The sequence below is a fragment of the Salmo salar genome, chromosome ssa18 (assembly GCF_905237065.1).
Source record: "Salmo salar chromosome ssa18, Ssal_v3.1, whole genome shotgun sequence".
NCBI classification, from domain to species: domain Eukaryota; kingdom Metazoa; phylum Chordata; class Actinopteri; order Salmoniformes; family Salmonidae; genus Salmo; species Salmo salar.
In genome coordinates this window covers 57,383,247-57,403,050 of record NC_059459.1, presented here as the reverse complement: position 1 = coordinate 57,403,050, position 19,804 = coordinate 57,383,247, and the positions used below count along the sequence as shown (strand labels likewise).

The 19,804-nt window shown below is 40.4% G+C and overlaps 1 protein-coding gene across 2 annotated transcripts in view; it reads right to left on the bottom strand.

The window, feature by feature from the left end:
• The window catches only part of LOC106577539 (neurexin-2), a 936,116-nt gene that overhangs the window by 375,276 nt on the left and 541,036 nt on the right, over window positions 1-19,804 (bottom strand). For both annotated transcript variants that reach the window (XM_045701329.1, XM_045701330.1), the window contains one exon: window positions 1,300-1,473. In XM_045701329.1, coding sequence (XP_045557285.1) covers window positions 1,300-1,473 — 174 coding nt within the window. The remainder of the gene's footprint in view (window positions 1-1,299; window positions 1,474-19,804) is intronic.

Here is a 19,804-nt window from a genome sequence, read left to right as displayed (position 1 = left end):
CTGATCATTATAACATTTCAAAATGCAATTGCGGGAAAAACACAGCTTTGAAAGCTTTATCCCCTTGTCCCTGTTAAAGAGAGGATGGTCTCAGCTTTCTGTAGGTATAATGTATAATTCTCAACTTAATATTCAGCTCAATAGCAACTATTTTACAACCAAGATATTGATTTTGGCTTTGCGCATATGCTGTTGAGAGGGCATAGGCCTATAGGTTTCATGGGTAGTACCCTACAACTGCAAGTTTTATTAGGACATTCAATTTGCTGTTGGAATCATGACTACATGGCTGATAGCAGCAGGTATTATATTTAGAGTTAGCGATCTAGTTAAATATGTTTTAAGTTTCCACGTCCTCGGGTGTTGAACTCCAAATTAATTAGCCTATTATATTATTTAGTGTACATAAAGACGAATGTAATTCAGCTCTATTGAAAAAATAAAAAAAATGATCTGGAAATCCTGGAGTCCTATTTAGACAGTAAAATTGAGCAACTATCGTCTAATTGTCAACCCAAAATTCATGACAATCACTGGATTAGGTTGCACATAAAAAATAATATATTGAATCATGCATCATTGCTTGGACGTGTTAGATGGAACAGCATATTTCTTGAATACCTCAAGTAGTCTATTTATTACTGTTTTTAATAAAGCACTACAAATGACTTTATAAGGTGATTACATGTGATTACTCTCTTGGGTCCGACCAAATGATGTCACTGGTGCCACCAACTGCAGAAGTTAGTTTCACCAGTGATACCAGGGGAACATGTTAGTCTGCAGCCCTGTAATAGTAATTAACACGTAGGGTAGGTGTTGATTCGGGGGAACTGATATACCAAGCACTAATTTGCAATATAGCCTAAGTCATTAGCTAGGCTTTTATAACGTATAATGCAGAGACAGACATATAACTAGACGACACAGAGTGACAGCAGAGAAGATGCTGAGATAGATAGACAGCACAACAGGGAGGCAAACAAATGCGAGTTGGCGGATCGCAGTGATGTGGGCTGGTGTGGATAAAATGCCAGGGCCGGATTCTTGTCCCAGTCTGCCCCTGGTGAACACCAAGTGTGTGTGTGTGTATATATTGCATGTGTTTGTGCATGCGTTCACACTTGTGTGTGTGCATACATAGGCATAATGTGTGTTTGTGGGCATGTGTGTGCGTGCCTGTGTGTGTGTCTGTGTGCATGTATGTGCATGTGTGTGGTTTGTGTATATGTGTGTCAGCTTGCGTGCATCCTCGTGCATGTACAATATGTGCATGTGTGTGTGTGAGCACCAACTCACCGTCGCAGCCTCGCTCCACCTGGCCCACCCTGTGGAGGGCATCTGCGATCAGGTCTGGCAGTCTCCCGTTGAGGTCCACCGAGGCCAGGCAGCCCTGGTACCCGTCCCGGGACGCGATCAGCTTGGGCAGACTGTTGTACATGCTCTTCCCCACGCCACCGATGTACAGCTCCCCTGGAGAGGAGAAGACAGTAACAACATGAGGAAAACTGGCCTACATTCGATCAAACTCACAATGCACAATATCTCAGGTATGATTTGTAGGGAGGTGGACTTTAAGAAAGCCTCCCGAGAAAGGTATTGACTAGCTATTACTGCAGCCACATACAAGGACTAGTGGTGTTTCTTCCTGAAAGCTATGCATCTCTGAAAATACAGGTACATTTTCCAGGTATACTGGCCTGGAGGAGGAAACTAGTGGTTCAATAATCATTGTGAAAATGTGCTATTTGTAATCCCTCCCACCATGCCCATGCCTGGTATGCAAACATACAGTACATGGCGTCAGAGATATGGTCAGAGTGTGTGTAGCTAGCTACCTAGTTTAAAATATCAACAGTACAGCATTTAACCTAAATCATCAATATTCCGTCTGGTCTGCGCAGTAGAGAGGCAGAAAGACAAAGAGGTAAATCCCAATCAGCTGATAGCCCACCCTCTTTTCCCGATGTCAATCACGTCTTTAGGAGACACTGTATAGCCTGCTTACAATTTGTGATGATGAGTGTTGTTGCAGAAATAAATAGGCATCTGCATAAAAAAGTTACAAATGTTCGCTACAGAGGCATTTGGTATGTTAGGAATTTCCAGATATGGGGGTAGGTGCCTTTTTTTTTCTTGCACCTGCCCCCTGAAAGGTCTGCATGGCCCTGCAGCATACTAACTAACATGGTCATAGTATTCCACCTGATTCTGAGTGTTTCATGTGCTTGCAACTGGCTGAAAAAGTAGGCTATCCTTGGCTATATAACTGTAAGAAATGTACAGAGGCAATTGTAGCCTAATTGAATGCTTCAAAAACAAAATTAAAAACATCAAGCAAATCTCAACAATGTTGTTGTTGTTGGCTCAATCGCCTGCACTCAAGTTAGGTTCAAGAACATGTGTAGGTAGCATTGCATCAAAATGAGTGAGCACATAAAGACGGCCTCATGAAGACGAAATGCACATTGTTTTTGGTGACTGAATCTAAACCTATGCTTCTAGCTAACCTTTTGAAAACCTGATTAGAATACAATCATGTATATACTACAGCCATTATTACGATTCAACAGTGGTGTAAAGTACTTAAGTAAAAATACTTTTAAGTACTACTTAAGTCGTTTTTGGGGGTATCTGTACTTTACTATTTATATTTTTGACAACTTTTACATTTACTACACTACATTCCTAAAGACAATAATGTACTTTTTACTCCATACATTGTCCCTGACACCCAAAAGTACTCGTTACATTTTGAATGCTTAGTAGGACAGGAAAATGGTCCAATTCACACACTTATCAAGAGAACATTCCTGGTCATCCCTACTGCCTCTGATCTGGCGGACTCACTAAACACAAATGCTTTAAACTGTTCCCCTGGCTATCCGTAATTTTTTTTTTGTGTTGTCTGGTTTGCTTAATATAAGACATTATGATTTATACTTTTACTTTTGATACTTAAGTACATTTAAAACCAAATACTTTTAGACTTTTACTCAAGTAGAATTTTACTGGGTGACTTTCACTTAAGTCATTTTCTTGTAACGTATCTTTACTTTTACTCAAGTATGAAAATTGGGTTATTTTTCCACCACTGTAATTTAATTTCAACACTTACCTCGTGACAATAGTATTTATTCTGTCTGTTGTGTCATATTTTGATATTTCACTGACAACAAATCGGGTGTTGAAGGGGAGCCCCGCGCACTGAATCGTTTCCCGCCTATTTCTAATAGGCACTATGTGCTTGTGTGGAATATAAAAAACGATTGGCTTTGTGTAGCCTGGCCCTAGGCTACTATAAAGACTATGACTAGCCTACTCTACTCCTATTGCAGGTAGATGCCCTCTCAAGCATGACTTTAGTTTTTATAATGAAAGTATGTGTGTGCAGGAAATAATTTGTAAACAAAGATTGAATAAACAGCTGTGACTGATTTAATAGAATCCAGCCCACTGGTGCAATGCCACTCTCACTTGCAACTGTTCATCACTCAATTTCTCCCCTTACAGCAAATGTTTGCTAATGTTTATTTATCATTCTGGCATTTTACAGCACATTCCTACTGCTAGACAACCGACATTATTATACAAAATCACACGCGAGTAGACATTTTGGAAGAAGAGTTGAACTTAGACCTACACATTCTGTGTCGCCGACCTGTTCTTAACACAGTAGAATATTTGTGGATTGATTAGGCAAGCGTGCATATAGATATAGAATGGTCTATGACTATGTCGAGTTTTTTCTTTCCTAATGTCTTTATTCGTCAAAAGGGGGATTCTCCAGTTGAAACAATAACAAATTTGCCACGCCCCTGTTTCTGTAAAAAGTTGAGGGATGGGGCTGGAGAAATGTAACCACTCAAATGTATAAACAGCGCTATGGATGCAAGGACTGACCAGCCATGATATCAGAATTACAGTTTTAATCATGTTTCGAGGCTATATAGTGTTTGTTTATATTTACTTTGTTTACAAACAATGTAAAATAAGCTTACATTTTGGGTTATGATGGGGTACAACAGTTGACCTAAGCTCATGAGGCATTTATAAGTTATATTATTCAAGAATAAATGGGTAGGCCTACATATCGTTAATGTATAAATCCAAAAATGGATGTAGCAACGGCAGATTGTCCCTTTAAATGTATATTTTAATTATGCCTATGTTTTGATATGTTGATAATGGCTATTGGCCATTGATATTCAAGCTATCAAGAAGTAGGCCTATTACGTATAAAAAATTATTGTAAAACATTTAAAAAATGATTAAAAAAATGAAATTCTAAATAAAACAAAAAATAGGGGGAGAAAATGAAGTGAATACTCAAAGGGAGGGGATTGAGAAATAATTGAATTGATATTATTTGTAATCAATTAAGCTTTGCAGACATTTGGGAGTCTTTCCTGTGCTAAAGCCATTAAGACAGACCAGATAGGCCAAATCAATAAAACAGAGGAAACAGACTGCAAATCAGCACATGTAGTTTAACAGTTCGACAGAAACAACATCTGTCGGAAATAGATAAAGCTGCACTGGAGAAAATAAACTAAAAATAGGGATTTTAAGACTACCCCGTGGATGTCACTGCCCCGCACTCTCTCTTGCACTCTCTCTGTAGTCTCTCACTATCCAGTTACAAGACTTGAGAAATTGACATGCTGGCAGTGGCACTTCCTATTGGAGGACTGTCATGTCACAACAGCTGTTGATTCAGGTAGCCTGCCTGTAAACACTGGTCATCATAATGGAGTGGACCAGAGGAGTGACATTTAGAACCAGCTATAAGTGGTGAGGAATACTCTTGGGATCGAATTCCACTCTGAAAAAATGCTCATAGTTATGGAATAGAGTGCATGTAACATGTCTCCACTGATCTGATTCACGGCATTGAGTTAAGGGGACTGAGAAAGGGTACTGTACACAGGATTGGGATTGATGTTTGATGCAGACACAGTATTCCTTTCAATATTCCTTTGTGAGCTCTTAAATTCACATAACACTGTCTTTGGGAGGTGAGGGTTTATGATTTTTCAAACCAGAGATTGACCGTTATTGAAGATAGACCAATTAAATACTGTCAATCTTCAATAACTATCTAAAGTAAAGCCATTGTATTTAAAAAAAATATTATTTATGCATTTTCTCTTTATCCATTTCTTATTTTTATGTTTAAAAAGTACGTTTTTCTGCTCAAAAGATATTGCAAAAGGTGTTGGTGAGAATGCCAAACTAAATTATGAAGAATCAGTACATCAAAACTCCTTTGATGTAAGTACAATAAGAATAAAACAACTATTTTGCTCCTGGCATTTCTTATCATTTCTTCATTCAGCCTTTATCTAAACCAGGAAGTCACATTGAAATTAAAAAAAATACATCGTGGGTATATATTTCCAAAGGAACCATTGGCTAAAAGGGCAACCCTAGCAAAGTAAATACAGGGCCATCATGCCGCCTTTGTTTGTCTAAATTCAGCAAAACTCTGTGGACGACATTCATAAAAGTGCCCCGAAAATGAATCTTTGATTTTGAATGAAGCAATAAGCCCACTAGGTCAAATAGTGTCAGAGTAATTGAATAAGTCAATTATGGTTCGCAGTTCTCTTCCTAAAACTAATGTGTGCTTGACACTTAATGCATCTCAGTCAAGGCTGTGAGGCATTCTAATCAATACTGTGGATTCATTAGCTGCATAACTGAATGATGCCCTCAAATTGTAGAGAAGAAGATTCGCTTCTCAAATATGCATTTTTATCGCTGACTTACTCCAAAAAGGGCAAAGCAGTTTTTGAAAAGTTAGCAGACATTTTCAAGAGTAAGGGACTGACTTTAACACATTCGGGATGAGGAGAAATAACCTTTATTTGTATCAACGATGTAAAAAAAGCTGTTTTTGTCTGGTTTAGAAGATCGAGCACGTGCGCACACACACACAGACCTGTGTGTGGGGTATTGTGTGTCCCACTCCAGCTGCGTTCCTCTCTGGGTCCCTTCATTGGGTTGGTAATTGGTCTGTGGTAATTAGTGATCTCGCTCTCCCTCTCGCTCCCCCTCTCTCTGGCTCTCACCGTGCCCTCAGAATGTCACCTCTCTTGGGTCGACCTTCCTCTTGCCTGTTAGGAGCACTTATTTTGGACTTGTGTGCGTGTGAGCGTTCTGTAATGTATTTCGACTCCTCTTAGAAACATAGTAAGACATTTTGTGGCCAGTGTTTTAGGTCATATTTGCTTGAGTAAGGGTTTTAGGCTATGTATCCCTTTGTGAGAGATAGTAAGAGAGTTCTGTGCTCCATTATGGGTCCTCCGTGAGATACTGTGAGAATGTTTTGTGCTCCATTTCTTCTTTTAGTGTTTTATAAGGAAACAGAGTTGTGGTTAGTGTTTTGATTCTCCTCCCCAGCTCAGGCAGTGATGAATGTTCTAGTGCACAGGTCTGCGTCCCAAATGGCACCCTATTCCTTATATAGTGCACTACTTTTGACCAGGGTCTATTGGGCTATGTTAAAAAATAGTGCACTATAATGGTGAGAAGGGTGCCATTTGGGATGCACATGGGGTCTAGAGGTCCACCAGAGGGGACCAATTACAGCCTCTCAGATACGGCCGGGGCTACTTCCACTGTGCATCTGCGGTTACCATAACAACTTCTCATGGACCCCTGGGTAAGGCTGTGCTGCATCTGAGCAGACAGACAGAGAGAGGGCTGCTGGGATAGGGCCCCTGGAGGGCCACTAAGAGCAAGCTCAGTAACACCTGTGTCTGGTACACTAGTGACTTCATATTTTAAATAAGCTTGTACTGTAGTCAAACACTTGTCTACACAACTCTTTTATAGTCTTTTAAAAACAGATTGAAAAAACATTGTATCACAGCACCTCCGCTCATTCTAAATATCTAATTTAACTGTACTGTATATAACAATATAAATATGTACAGTATATGCTTGCAGCACCAGGATTGTAGGTTGGATTCCCACAGGGGACCAGTACGAAAAAAGTATGAAAATGTATGCGCTCACTACTCTGGATATATATATTGTGTAAATAGTATTTTTGTTGTCTCTTGGTGTCTTATTTTGTTTTGAATGTAATATAATATATATTTTTTAGGGGGTAGATCAGCTTTAATATTGCAGCTAGATTGTAGCTTCCATCAGTGTAATTGTCTGTATCACTTCCAATCCCCCATAAATGATTTGCAAATATATATACATATACACACATATACATACATACATACATACATACATACATACATACACATATAAATACATACATCAATATCTTTAAAAATATATATATTTACTTCATTACCCTCCAACTCTACCACCCCTCCCCGAATTGGAGCAAACTAGTGAACAACAATGCTTAGGCCTGTATTTCCAGCTTATACATACTATACTTCCAGTTTATACATACTTATACATACTAATACTATATTACAATAGTTTTATTAGTTTATTTTAACTCTTGTCCTTCCTCTACCCTCATCCTCTCCCATATATTTATATTTGCCATATCTTGCAAACTGTACTCTTTCAAAAAAGTTCTTAAACTATATACGTTTTACGGACACAGTATGTTTTACATTAGTTATCTTGTTGTTATTAGTCCCAACCTTCAGCTCTGTTCAACCACTCCCATGCTCCTTCAGGCTAGGGTCTATTTTTCTCCACTTCCTGTCTGACTGACGTGGCCAAAGTAAACTGCCTGTTACTCCGGCCCAGAAGCCAGGATATGCATATAGTTGGTACCATTGAATAGAAAACACTTTGAGGTTTGTAGAAATGTTAAAATAATGTATGAGATTATAACACAATTGATATGGTAGCCAAACCTCCAAAGCAAACCAACCAGGAAAATGTTTTTTTTTGAGAGCCCATGCTCTTTCAATGGAGAGCTATGTGTCCTATGCAATTTCAGCTCCCAGACTGCAATTCCTATGGCTTCCACTAGATGTCAACAGTCTTTGTTCAAGGTTTTAGGCTTGTTTCTTCCCAAACAAGGAAGAATTTTGAGTTTTCGTACAAGGAGACAGAGTTGGAAATCAGTTAGAAACATATTTTGACTTGTTTTAACAAAGTTTAGCAGTTGCTTTTTGGATTCCTTTCTCTGCATGTTGAACGAGTGGATTACTCAAATCGATGGCGCCAACTAAACAGACCTTTTGGGATATAAAGAATGATTTTATCTAACAAAACGACCATGCATGTTGTAGCTGGGACCCTTGGGATTGCAAATCAGAGGAGGATTTTCAAAAAGTAAGTGAATATTTAATCGCTATTTGTGATTTTACGAAGCCAGTGCTGGTTGAAAAATAAGACACTTGTATGTACCTAGATGTTTAATATCCATAATTTCTATGATTATTTATTTGAATTGCGCCCCCTCCAATTTCACCGGAAGTTGTCGGCAGGTGTCCCGCTGACGGGACGCCGAGCCCTAAGAAACCATATTGGATTTCCATTTGCCATATATTTTTCAAATGTGCTGTGATGTTTCACAAAGGTTCTGAACCTTTCTATTCTCATTCTTTATACAGATTGTAAATTAAAAATATATTTTTTGCTAAAAGTATTATTATATTATTGATCGATTGACTATGACTTTTCAGATCGCTGAGTAGTGCTATCTGCAGGGTTAGCTCCAGGTAATTATTGCAATTCTTCAACAATTCCTGGACCTGTGACCAAAAACAAGTTACATATGGACAGTACCAAAACAAATGATCTAATGATTCTGCTTTTTCACAGCAAAATCTGCAGAGCTGGGAAGGTTGTATCCCCCATATAAATAACATTCTGTTGGTTGCAAGAATTCTGTATAATAATTTTAATGGAAAATTTCAACGTTTTAAATCCGGCATCATTTTGCGTATCAAATCATAAACCACGTGCCATGGAATCGGTATGTCATTTTGTAATCTATATGGCATGGCTGTAAATTTTTTGGTCCTTTAATGAAACTGGTATACTTTCCTCTTCCATTTTTGCGGTATTGCCGCAATTAGCTGGTTGTAATTTTGGGTAGAGCGGACATTTGCATATGTTTTAGTTAGCTGCATGTATGACACCAGTCGTATATCATTTACAAAGATTATACCTTTGTTAAACATTTTTTCAGAAAATAATGTTTTTTTTATCAATTACTATATTTGAGTTTAACCACAATATTTGTTATATTATTTGTTCTGTATTTTCTGGTGGATTAAATTGAAATTGCAACCAACTGTCTATGCCTTGTTTTAAAAAAATATTGAGATTTGGGAGATGATTTCCTTTTCAAATAACTGAAAGTGAGAGGTTGTAATCTGAATAAAGGGGAAAATGCCTTTCTTGAACATAATGTAGGGTGAGACATTCTTACTAATTTTCTAGAGAACCAGTTTGGATTTAAGCATAACTTTTGTATGACTGAAGCCTTTAGTGAGAGGTCTAATGTTTTAATATTTCATAATTTCTGCCCTTCGAATTCATATTCATTATATAAATATGCCTGTTTAATTTTGTCTGGCTTGCCGTTCTAAATGAAATTGAATATTTTTTCTCATATAATAACTGTTCGCTAGGTGTTGGCAAGACCATGATATGACTAAAGATATGACTAAAGAGTTAGTCATGGTGATTTTCCACAAATAGAAAGGTATTTACCTTTCCATGGTTGCAAGATCTTATCTATTTTTGTCAACTTTCTATAAAAATGTATTGGAGTGAGATCATTTATTTATTTTTGGGATATGTATACCGCGTATATCCACATCACCATCAGACCATTTTATTAGTAAACTATATGGTAAAGTAAAGGTACTATTTATTTTGCGATCCAATACGTAATATCACTTGGTTGTAATCCAGAGAGGTAGGAGAAAATATCTAGATCCTCAGATCCTCTGAGGCTGTGGAGGGATCCAAGTTGTGGATTTAAAGAAAACATGAATCATCAGCATACAATGACACCTTTGTTTTTAAGCCCTGTATTTCTATTCCCTTGATATTATTGTTGGATCTAATTTTAATAGCTAACTTTTCGATGGCCATAATAAATAGATATGCCGATAGTGGACAACCTTGTTTTACTCATCTTGACAGTTTAAAACTTGCTGAGAAGTAGCCATTATTTACTATTTTACACCTAGGGTTACTATACATGATTTTAACACATTTTATAAGAGATTCTCCAAAATTGAAATATTCCAGGCATTTATATATAAACTCCAGTCGTACTTTATCAAAAGCCTTTTCAAGTCGGCTATGAATAGCAGGCCTGGTTCACAGATTTTTCATCGTGTTTTATTGTTTCCAGTACTTGCCTTATATTATGTCCAGTGTATCGTCCATGTAAAAAACCTGTCTGATTAGAATGAATAATGTCCAACAATACCTTTTTAATTCTATGTGCTATACATTGCTCGAATTTTTGCATCACAACACTGAAGTGTAAGGGGCCTCCAATTTTTTAAATGGACTGGATCTTTATATTTCCCACTTGTATCCCGTTTCAGTAATAATGAAATCAGACCTTGTTGAGTTTACATAGGAGTGGTTAAAACTTGCTAATAACGGTCCTCTCAGTATATAAAAAAAGGTTTGGTATACCTCAACTGGTATGCCATCCAACCCTGGAGTTTTCCCAGACTTAAAGGCTTTAATTGCATCAAGAAGTTCCTCCTCTGTAGTTTCACCTGGCTGTTAATTTTACATTATTAATAGAAAAAAAACATGCAATTAGCTTCGGTTAGAGGAGATGGAGGAGACTGAAACAAAAACATATGCTTAAAGTACTTTGCTTCCTCTTTCAAAATATGATTTGGTCAATCATAGGTGACGCCATCATTTGTAACAAGTTTCAGTAAATTGTTTTTGGTAGCATTTCTATGTTGAAGATTAAAAATAATTTGGTGAATTTTTCCCCATTTTCCATCGAGTTATTATTATAATATATTACATCTGATCTTTGTTGAATGAGTTCATCCATTTCTTTTTTGTTTTTCCTCTAAGTTATTATGCGTTTCTATGGTACAGTTTTAGATCTTATGTTGTTCTTCTCTATTACTGTTCTGTACTTAGTCATGTATTTGTATGTTTTATGTGGACCCCAGGAAGAGTGCAAGTGCAGCAGCTAATGGGGATCCTAATCAACTAAACTATAGCACTGACTAACCTCAGTTCACTTGACCTGCAGTCAATCAACTCACTTACAGAATCATCTCAATTCACAATGATGATACTCTATATTATTGTCACAATCGTCGTAAGAACTGGACCAAGGCGCAGCGTATGTAGCGTTCCACATCTTTATTATAAAGTGAAACTTCAGCAAATACAAAACAATAAACGAACAAACGAAACGTGACGTTCTGGAGTGCTCACAGGCAACTACACAAAACCAAAACAAGATCCCACAAAACACAGTGGGGAAATGGCTGCCTAAATATGATCCCCAATCAGAGACAACGATAAACGGCTGCCTCTGATTGGGAACCATACCAGGCCAACATAGAAATAAAGCAACCTAGATTATCCACCCTAGTCACACCCCGACCTAACCAACATAGTGAATAAAAGGCTCTCTATGGTCAGGGCGTGACAATTATATCATTTTCTTGGCACATTTTCCTAAAATAGACTGCTTTTGTCAAGCAGCTGTCCCTTAGACCAAGGCTACTGTGAAATCCAAAGATACTCCTTAGACACTGTCCCCTCAAATTGCCTCCCTAACACAGAAACAAACATTAAGTCTCATTAAAAGGTCTATTATGAACCTCTCCCTCCAGCTATCTGGTTTATTGGCAACATTGTTGATTTTCCTCCAGCCATCACAAGAAGAGAGTATTTGTCTGGCTGGCGCTAACTGCCTCTAATTGACACAAATTGAATGGACGTTGATGCTGACACACACACACACACACACACACACACACACACACACACACACACACACACACACACACACACACACACACACACACACACACACACACACACACACACACACACACACACACACACACACACACACACACTGGATGAATGGCTGGCAGAAGCTGTGCAGTAGAGGGCCAAGACTGGAGGACGTCAATGGAAGTATTGTATAGGAGCAGGCAGGGAATCTTTGATTGTAAATTACATTGCAATTCGACTCAGCAGAGTGCCACAACAAACGGACTGCAGTAAATGAATGTTGTCGCCGCTTGGAGTGTTAACTGATGAAACCAAATTATCGGTTGTATTATTATTATTATTGTGTCTCATATTGTGCTTCTGAGTGAGTGTGTGACAACGCCATGTGTAGGGATTCAAATTGAGCAAAAATATTTGACTATACCTGCAGGTGAATTTAGAAATGTAGTTTGAAATGATGCGTTGGAAGGTTCATCTCGCTCTGTTCATTAGGCTACTTTAACTGGTGACGTGCACTTTCTGGTTCTCTCTAGGAAATCTCTGATGCTATTTTCATCTGTGTTGTTGTGTCTGTCAGAAATGGCCTCCACACAGTACAATAGAACCACAACAAAAAGGACAGCATTTCTGTCACGTCGACATTCTGCTTTGTGGCAGTACTCAACCTTCTTCCCTCGCACACACACCTGGGCGTCATTCCGCCATTGTTCTACATACACGCACGCACACGAGCTCACACAGACATACCTCAGTGGATTTGTCCTTTATTGGCAGCCCAGTTCTGAGTGCCCTACACAATGAAATCACCTGGGTGCTCTGTATATCCAGTGCCCTCCAGCCTAGTCAAGAGAGGTGAGGGAGAGGATGAAATGGAGGGAGGGAGCGGGAGATGAGGCAGAGCGAGAAAGAGAGAGAGGAGGCAGAAAGAGAAAGAGGTAGAAGAGAGATAGAGAAAGGCAGAGGAGAGAGAGAGAAAGAGCGAACGCAGGCATGCCAAGTAGGAGTGTCTCATCTGCTCCAAATCCACTCTCTTTCACAATGACTAGCCATACAGCCTCCCTGGCCCTCATGGTTCTTCCACCCGGGCATGGTACTAAGTGGGGCATCAGTGAAGCAGTATCCTGGGGAAGGGCACCATAGCTACAGGCTCTCTCGGGCAGCTAAGCCCAGGAGAGAGCAATCTCCATGGGCCATAAACGCTGCTCCTGTGGGCAGTCTGGCTGACATGCATCAAAGCTCTTTATACACACACTGTGTGTGTGAGTGTGGGCGCGCGCGTGCGCGTGTGTGTGTGTGTGTGTGTGTGTGTGTGTGTGTGTGTGTGTGTGTGTGTGTGTGTGTGTGTCTCTCTCTCTTTGTAGTTTGTGAACACACACACACACAGCAACGTGACACGCCTACACTCTCCAATAGCCTCTCTCCTGCCTTCAACTCCCTGATCCAACAGCTCGGGACAAAAGTCCTAGTTCTCACTCACGTTTCCACACAATACCTCCACAACAGTCTCCAATAGTACAGGCTGTGCCTCCACATTCACGCTCCTATTGAGAGATGTTTGTCAGGCCTAACTGCTAACAGCCAGACCTTGAGAGCTTTTCAACTGCACTGAATGGAAGCCTCTGTTTAACTGTGACACTCTCCGAGATTGGATAGAGTAAAACTGACAGGCGTCATTACACAGTTCCATGCCTGCTTTCTCTCCCTTGCTATATCTCGCTCTGTATCTATTTATGGCGCTCTCTTCCTCTCTCTCTCTCTCTCTCTGTCTCACCGCCTTTCTCTCTCGGCTGCTCTTTATTTCTCCCTCTCTCCCTCCCTCTCCTCTGTGAGAGGTCTGTCAGCTGGGTGATGGAGAGGGGGACACGCGCCTGTTAAAACACAAGTGCGTCCCCGCGACAACGCCCGTCCGTCAGGGGGACATTTTTACTGGGCAGCCTTGTCAGAGGGAAGAGCCCAGCCTATCGGAAGCTGGGGAATTATGACTGATGGGGGATTTGGCCACTGTTGTCGTCTCCTAAATCAACTGCCCTCTCCTCCCCTCTGCTCGCCTCACTGCACTGTAGTAGTCAGCAGTATAGGGCAACAAACTGGAAAATGTGCTGCTATCCACTGGTGGTCAACACACTCTCCCACACAAACCAAAACACAGGGGAAGGCGGCCATTTTGTTATGGCTGAACTACACTGCAAAATCAATGACTCAAGGTAACCCTGAACTCATTGTGAAACGCTTTATGAAACTCTGCTTTCGCCAACCACTCGCCAACCGCGATTCGCTCCGGTGGAGATCGATGTGACAAAGACCAGCACAACAAAGGAGACCATTTTGAACAAAGTGTTTGTCCTCTGCTAAACCTTAACCCACAGCTATCCTCAATGTACCTGCTTATATCCCCTAATGGGAGTCATTGATTTCAGGTCTTTATTTTGTTACCTGCTTTAACAGACACACAACACACACATGGTTTCTGCTGGTGTCTCTAACAGACACGGAGCACACTCACGTGCACGCGCACACGCACGTGTACGCACTCGCACACCAGAAAAGTGCCTTTCCTCTCCCTCCGTTTTCAACAAAACTCTGGCAGCCAGCAGGCGAGGAGAAGCGGGGAGGAGGGAAGGAGGGAAAATGGCCACTGCTCTGAGTAGTACCACAGTAAATTGTGGTCTACCACAGGTCAGTGGAAGAATTTAAAACACTGCTCAATCGCAGCACTCAAGCGGCTTGCCTATCACTTATTCACAGAGCACTGCCTGGGAGGTAGAAAGGCATAAGAGAGGGGGATAGTAAGATATATAATTGCATAATAATACATATTTATAGGAGTGAGGCGGAGAGAAACTATTTGATGATGTTGATCATGAAAGTTCTGCCAACGTTGATTATGACCTTGTAGATTATGTTGATACTCATTACAAAAGGGAAAATTAACTACATCCTAATACGCTTATAGGATACCAATGGAGTTAGGCGCCGTACTATTTATTTGAGATGATTATGCAAATACACGCGAGCTCTGCTTCAGCACATCTTCATCAAATCAAATCTCTGCCCACCTTTCACTTCCCTCTCAAAATGGAAATCAGAAATACGGCCGGGTGGAGACTCGAGATTATTTAATAGAAAGTAAATGAAACACACATACACAGACACTCAGTCACCCACACACACACATTGTCACGCCCTGACCTTAGAGATCCTTATTATTCTCTATGTTTGGTTAGGTCAGGGTGTGACTCGGGTGGGAAAGTCTATGTTTTCTATTTCTTCGTTTTTGGCCGAGTGTGGTTCCCAATCAGAGGCAGCTGTCTATCGTTGTCTCTGATTGGGGATCATATATAAGTTGTCATTTTCCTTTTGGGTTTTTGTGGGATCTTGTTTTCTGTTTAGTGTCTGTGCCTGACAGAACTGTTCGCTTTCGTTTTGTTGCTGTAGTTATTTTGTTTTAGTGTTTCTTGAATAAACGAATCATGAACACTTACCACGCTGCGCCTTGGTCTACTTCTACCACCAACGAGAGCCGTTACACACATCCTAAAATAATCTGTCTCATACATATACTGTCATCTGTCTGTCAAATAAACTATATGTTCATAATGGGTACATATTACATAGTAATTATTGTATTACCATGTTATGTACACATAGTCATCTATCTGTCAAATAAACTATCTCTGACAGGAAAGGATATGAAAAGGCTGAATGTTGAATGGCGAAAACTGAATTATGTCCTTCCTTCTCTCTCTTACATGCTAATGATAAACATCGATACCGTCTCTGCATATGTATGCCTGTAGGTGTATCTCCATGTGTGAAAGATATGTAAGAGGCCATTTCATTAGGTTGGCTTAAAACTCACCCTTTATATTAAAAGGCCTTAAAACAAGTTATGTTTCAACACACAGAGAATTCCTGGTGGAAGACGGCATGATGTTAGATAAAAAATGCACTTCTTCTGTACCACAGTTTTCCATAGGGATTCTCCGTGATACTTCACAACTCACATTCAATTACCAGCCCTCTACTCCTCCCATCGCTCCCCCGCTGAGAGTGGACCGCACAGAGCTACTCTGTATGGAGCGAGGGAGGAGAGGAGAGAAGAGAGGGAGGCAAAATCTATTTTTCAACCCACATAATGGAATAGACCTGACATTGTAGAAATGACATTTCCTCTCCGCCAGAATAATGGAGGAGCAATATCCCCTTTGGACATGAGGACACGTGTGTAGCATTGGAAGGTGCTCAATTGGCAGTGTTTTACATGTGCGTCATGCCTGACACAATGGGATTTGAATGGATGTATAATGTCAATTATGTTGGTGCCACCGTGGTCAAGGCTGAGTGTGCATTGGCATTTGTGGCATTGTCGTCAATAGAGTCAAAAGCCATATTGAACAATACTGTTACAGTATGTGCTTAAGATTGTGTAATCACAAGGTTGGCGAGTAGCCACACACACACACACGCCACTCTCACCCCCATCCCCACTCCCCCCCACCTCCCACCCACATACAAAGTCAGATCACAGTCATACACTTGAGCCCCCCACATACACAAACACACTTGGTGTCTCCCTCTCCTCTGGGTTGATGGTCGATAGCCATTAGGGTAAGGGGTGCTGATCAATGCAGGCCCAATTTAGCAGCCAGTGGATGTGTGGGCGACACATGGCTTCAGCTAGTTAAAGACATCAACCAGGAACACACGTCACCAACAAGCACCAACACAACGTGCCCACTTCAGGGACCCAGCCAATCATCTGGTACCGCTCCTCTGTAACCACCGACAACCAACAAACACCAACCAGTCAGGGTTAAGTCCTTCTTGGCAACAGAGAGACCCACCACAAATACAGAGTAACATAGTAGAATGGCCCCCAATGGTACAGACCAATTTATTTTCAGAGCGCCAACAGCAATAAGACATAGTACGGCAGGACACAATTACTCAACGTTTTTTTTTTCATCTTTACTCTTGATCTTAATCTAACGCTTGGTGCTAATCGATTCTATAGCGAGGGTGTCATTCTAACTAGTGAACTTTATGTATTGGCAATGCTAGCCTGCTACTCATTAGCGCTAGCGCTACAGTGTGGGTGTCTCCTTTCCCTTCCTCGTGCTAATGATGATATGAAGCCTCCGTAGCGTACCGATCGAGACATTTTAACACAAGTAATTATGTTTTAGCACTACTGCAGGTGTCATTACAGAAAGGTTAATTGGCTAAATCGCCATTGTTGGAAAAGAGATCGGTAGGTAACAGTTAACCATGTCATAATATGTCATAACAGCTGACATAACCTGTTATAATATGTCGTAACACTGTCATGAAACATTTATTTAGACCTGTTGTGAAATATATTGTGTTATTTTATGGCTGGTTATGACACCTACATAAGAGTGCAAAAACCCATAAAACCTACCACGGTGGTTATTTTATGTCTGGTTATGACACCTACATAAGAGTATCACAACCCACTAAATCTACCACACAAGGCAAAACATTCCATTGCACCATAGCCTATGTGTCAACAGTATGTTTATGTTCTACACACACACACACATACATACATACATATATATATATATATATACACACACACACATATACATATATACACACACACACACACACACACACACACACACACACACACACACACACACACACACACACACACACACACACACACACACACACACACACACACACACACACACACACACACTACCAGACAAAAGTTGACACACCTACTCACTCAAGGGTTTTTCTTTATTTTACTATTTTCTACATTGTAGAATAATAGTGAAGACATCAACACTATGAAATAACACATATGGAATCATGTAGTAAGCAAAAAAGTGTTAAACAAATCAAAATAGATTTTACATTTGAGATTCTTCAAAGTAGCCACCCTTTGCCTTGATGACAGCTTTGCACACTCTTGGCATTCTCTCAACCAGCTACACCTGGAATGCTTTTCCAACGGTCTTGAAGGAGTTCGCACATATGCTGACCACTTGTTGGCTGCTTTTCCTTCACTCTGCATTCCAACTCATCCCAAACCATCTCAATTGGGTTGAGGTCGGGTGATTGTCGAGGCCCGGTCATCTGATGCAGCTATCCATCACTCTCCTTCTTAGTCAAATAGCCCTTACACAGCCTGGAGGTGTGTTGGGTCATTGTCCTGTTGAAAAACAAATGATAGTCCCACTAAACACAAACCAGATGGGATGGCGTATCACTGCAGAATGCTGTGGAAGCCATGCTGGCTAAGTGTGCCTTGAATTCTAAATAAATCACTGACAGTGTCACCAGCAAAGCACCCCCACACCATCACACCTCCATGCTTCACGGTGGGAACCACACATGCGGAGATCATCCGTTCACCTACTCTGCGTCTCACAAAGACATGGCGGTTGGAACCAATAATCTCAAAAAGGACAGATTTCCAACGGTCTAATGGCCATTGCTTGTGTTTCTTGGTCCAAGCAAGTCTCTTCTTATTATTGGTGTCCTTTAGTAGCGGTTTCTTTGCAGAAATTCGACCATAAAGGCCGGATTCATGCAGTCTCCTCTGAAAAGTTGGGCTGCAATTTCTGAGGCTGGTAACTCTAATGAACTTATCCTCTGCAGCAGATGTAACTCTGGGTCTTCCTTTCTTGTGGCGGTCCTCATGAGAGCCAGTTTCATCATAGTGCTTGATGGTTTTTGCGACTACACTTGAAGAATCTTTCAAAGGTCTTGGAAGTTTTCATGACATAATATGTGACCAGTTTCAAGGAAACTAGGCGTATGCCACAAGTCACGACTTCACAGGAGAGCCGTTTGAACGTAAAAAAAATGTTTATCAAAATGCGTTTTCTTGGCAGAAATGCCTTTTTGAACATGTGAACTTTCATGTGCCTTAATAACAAACTTGTATGCCATCTGTAAATACGAAAAAAATTGTTAAATTACGAGCCTTGTTGATTAAGCCACAGGCAAAGTCGGCAACCTTCCCACTAGCCATGATTGGATGAGATAATGAGTGGGCTGGACATGCCGAGAGAGGAGTTTGGATTGGTCTGCCATATAGAGGGATTCCGTCTATTTGAGCTCGTCAGTCTGTGTTGGTATTCCTGTCAAACACGGCTTTTAAAAAAAATGTATTGTGTAGTGGAGCTGCATAAGGTGTTGCTCTCCACTTTCTGGAGGATCAAGTTTTGAAATCAGTGGAACTAGAGTATGATAGCTAAAGAGATGGAGAAAACACCTGTCTCTGGATTACATCTTCAAACTGAGGGCGACCGTGGTATGGCATTCCTGACAGGGAGACGCGCCCATCATGCATGATGATGTATACAGGTAAGATAGCTAATGTTAGACTAGCTACATTTTCAGATATTACACGTTTCTCGGTTTGACAGAAAGTGTTTTCATTTCAAGCTAAAGTGTACTGTTACTGTAGCTAGCTAGCTAAAGTTAGCTGGCTGGCTCCCTAGCTGTTAATTTTTCATTTCCCAGAGCCGATTTTTTTCTTCTAGTTAGAGCCTAATGTTATCTAGCTAACATTGAACCTGGTTGGTTAGCTCCCAGCACTGTGGCATTGTTGGCACTTTGTTCATTGTTGTTTAACCTGTTGGGGCTAGGGGGCAGTATTTTCACGGCTGGATAAAAAAACGTACCCGATTTAATCTGGTTACTAATCCTACCCAGTAACTAGAATATGCATATACTTATTATATATGGATAGAAAACACCCTAAAGTTTCTAAAACTGTTTGAATGGTGTCTGTGAGTATAACAGAACTCATTTGGCAGGCAAAACTCTGAGACATTTTCTGACAGGAAGTGGATACCTGATGTGTTGAATTACCTTTAAGCCTATGCCATTGAAACACACAGGGGTTGATTAATGT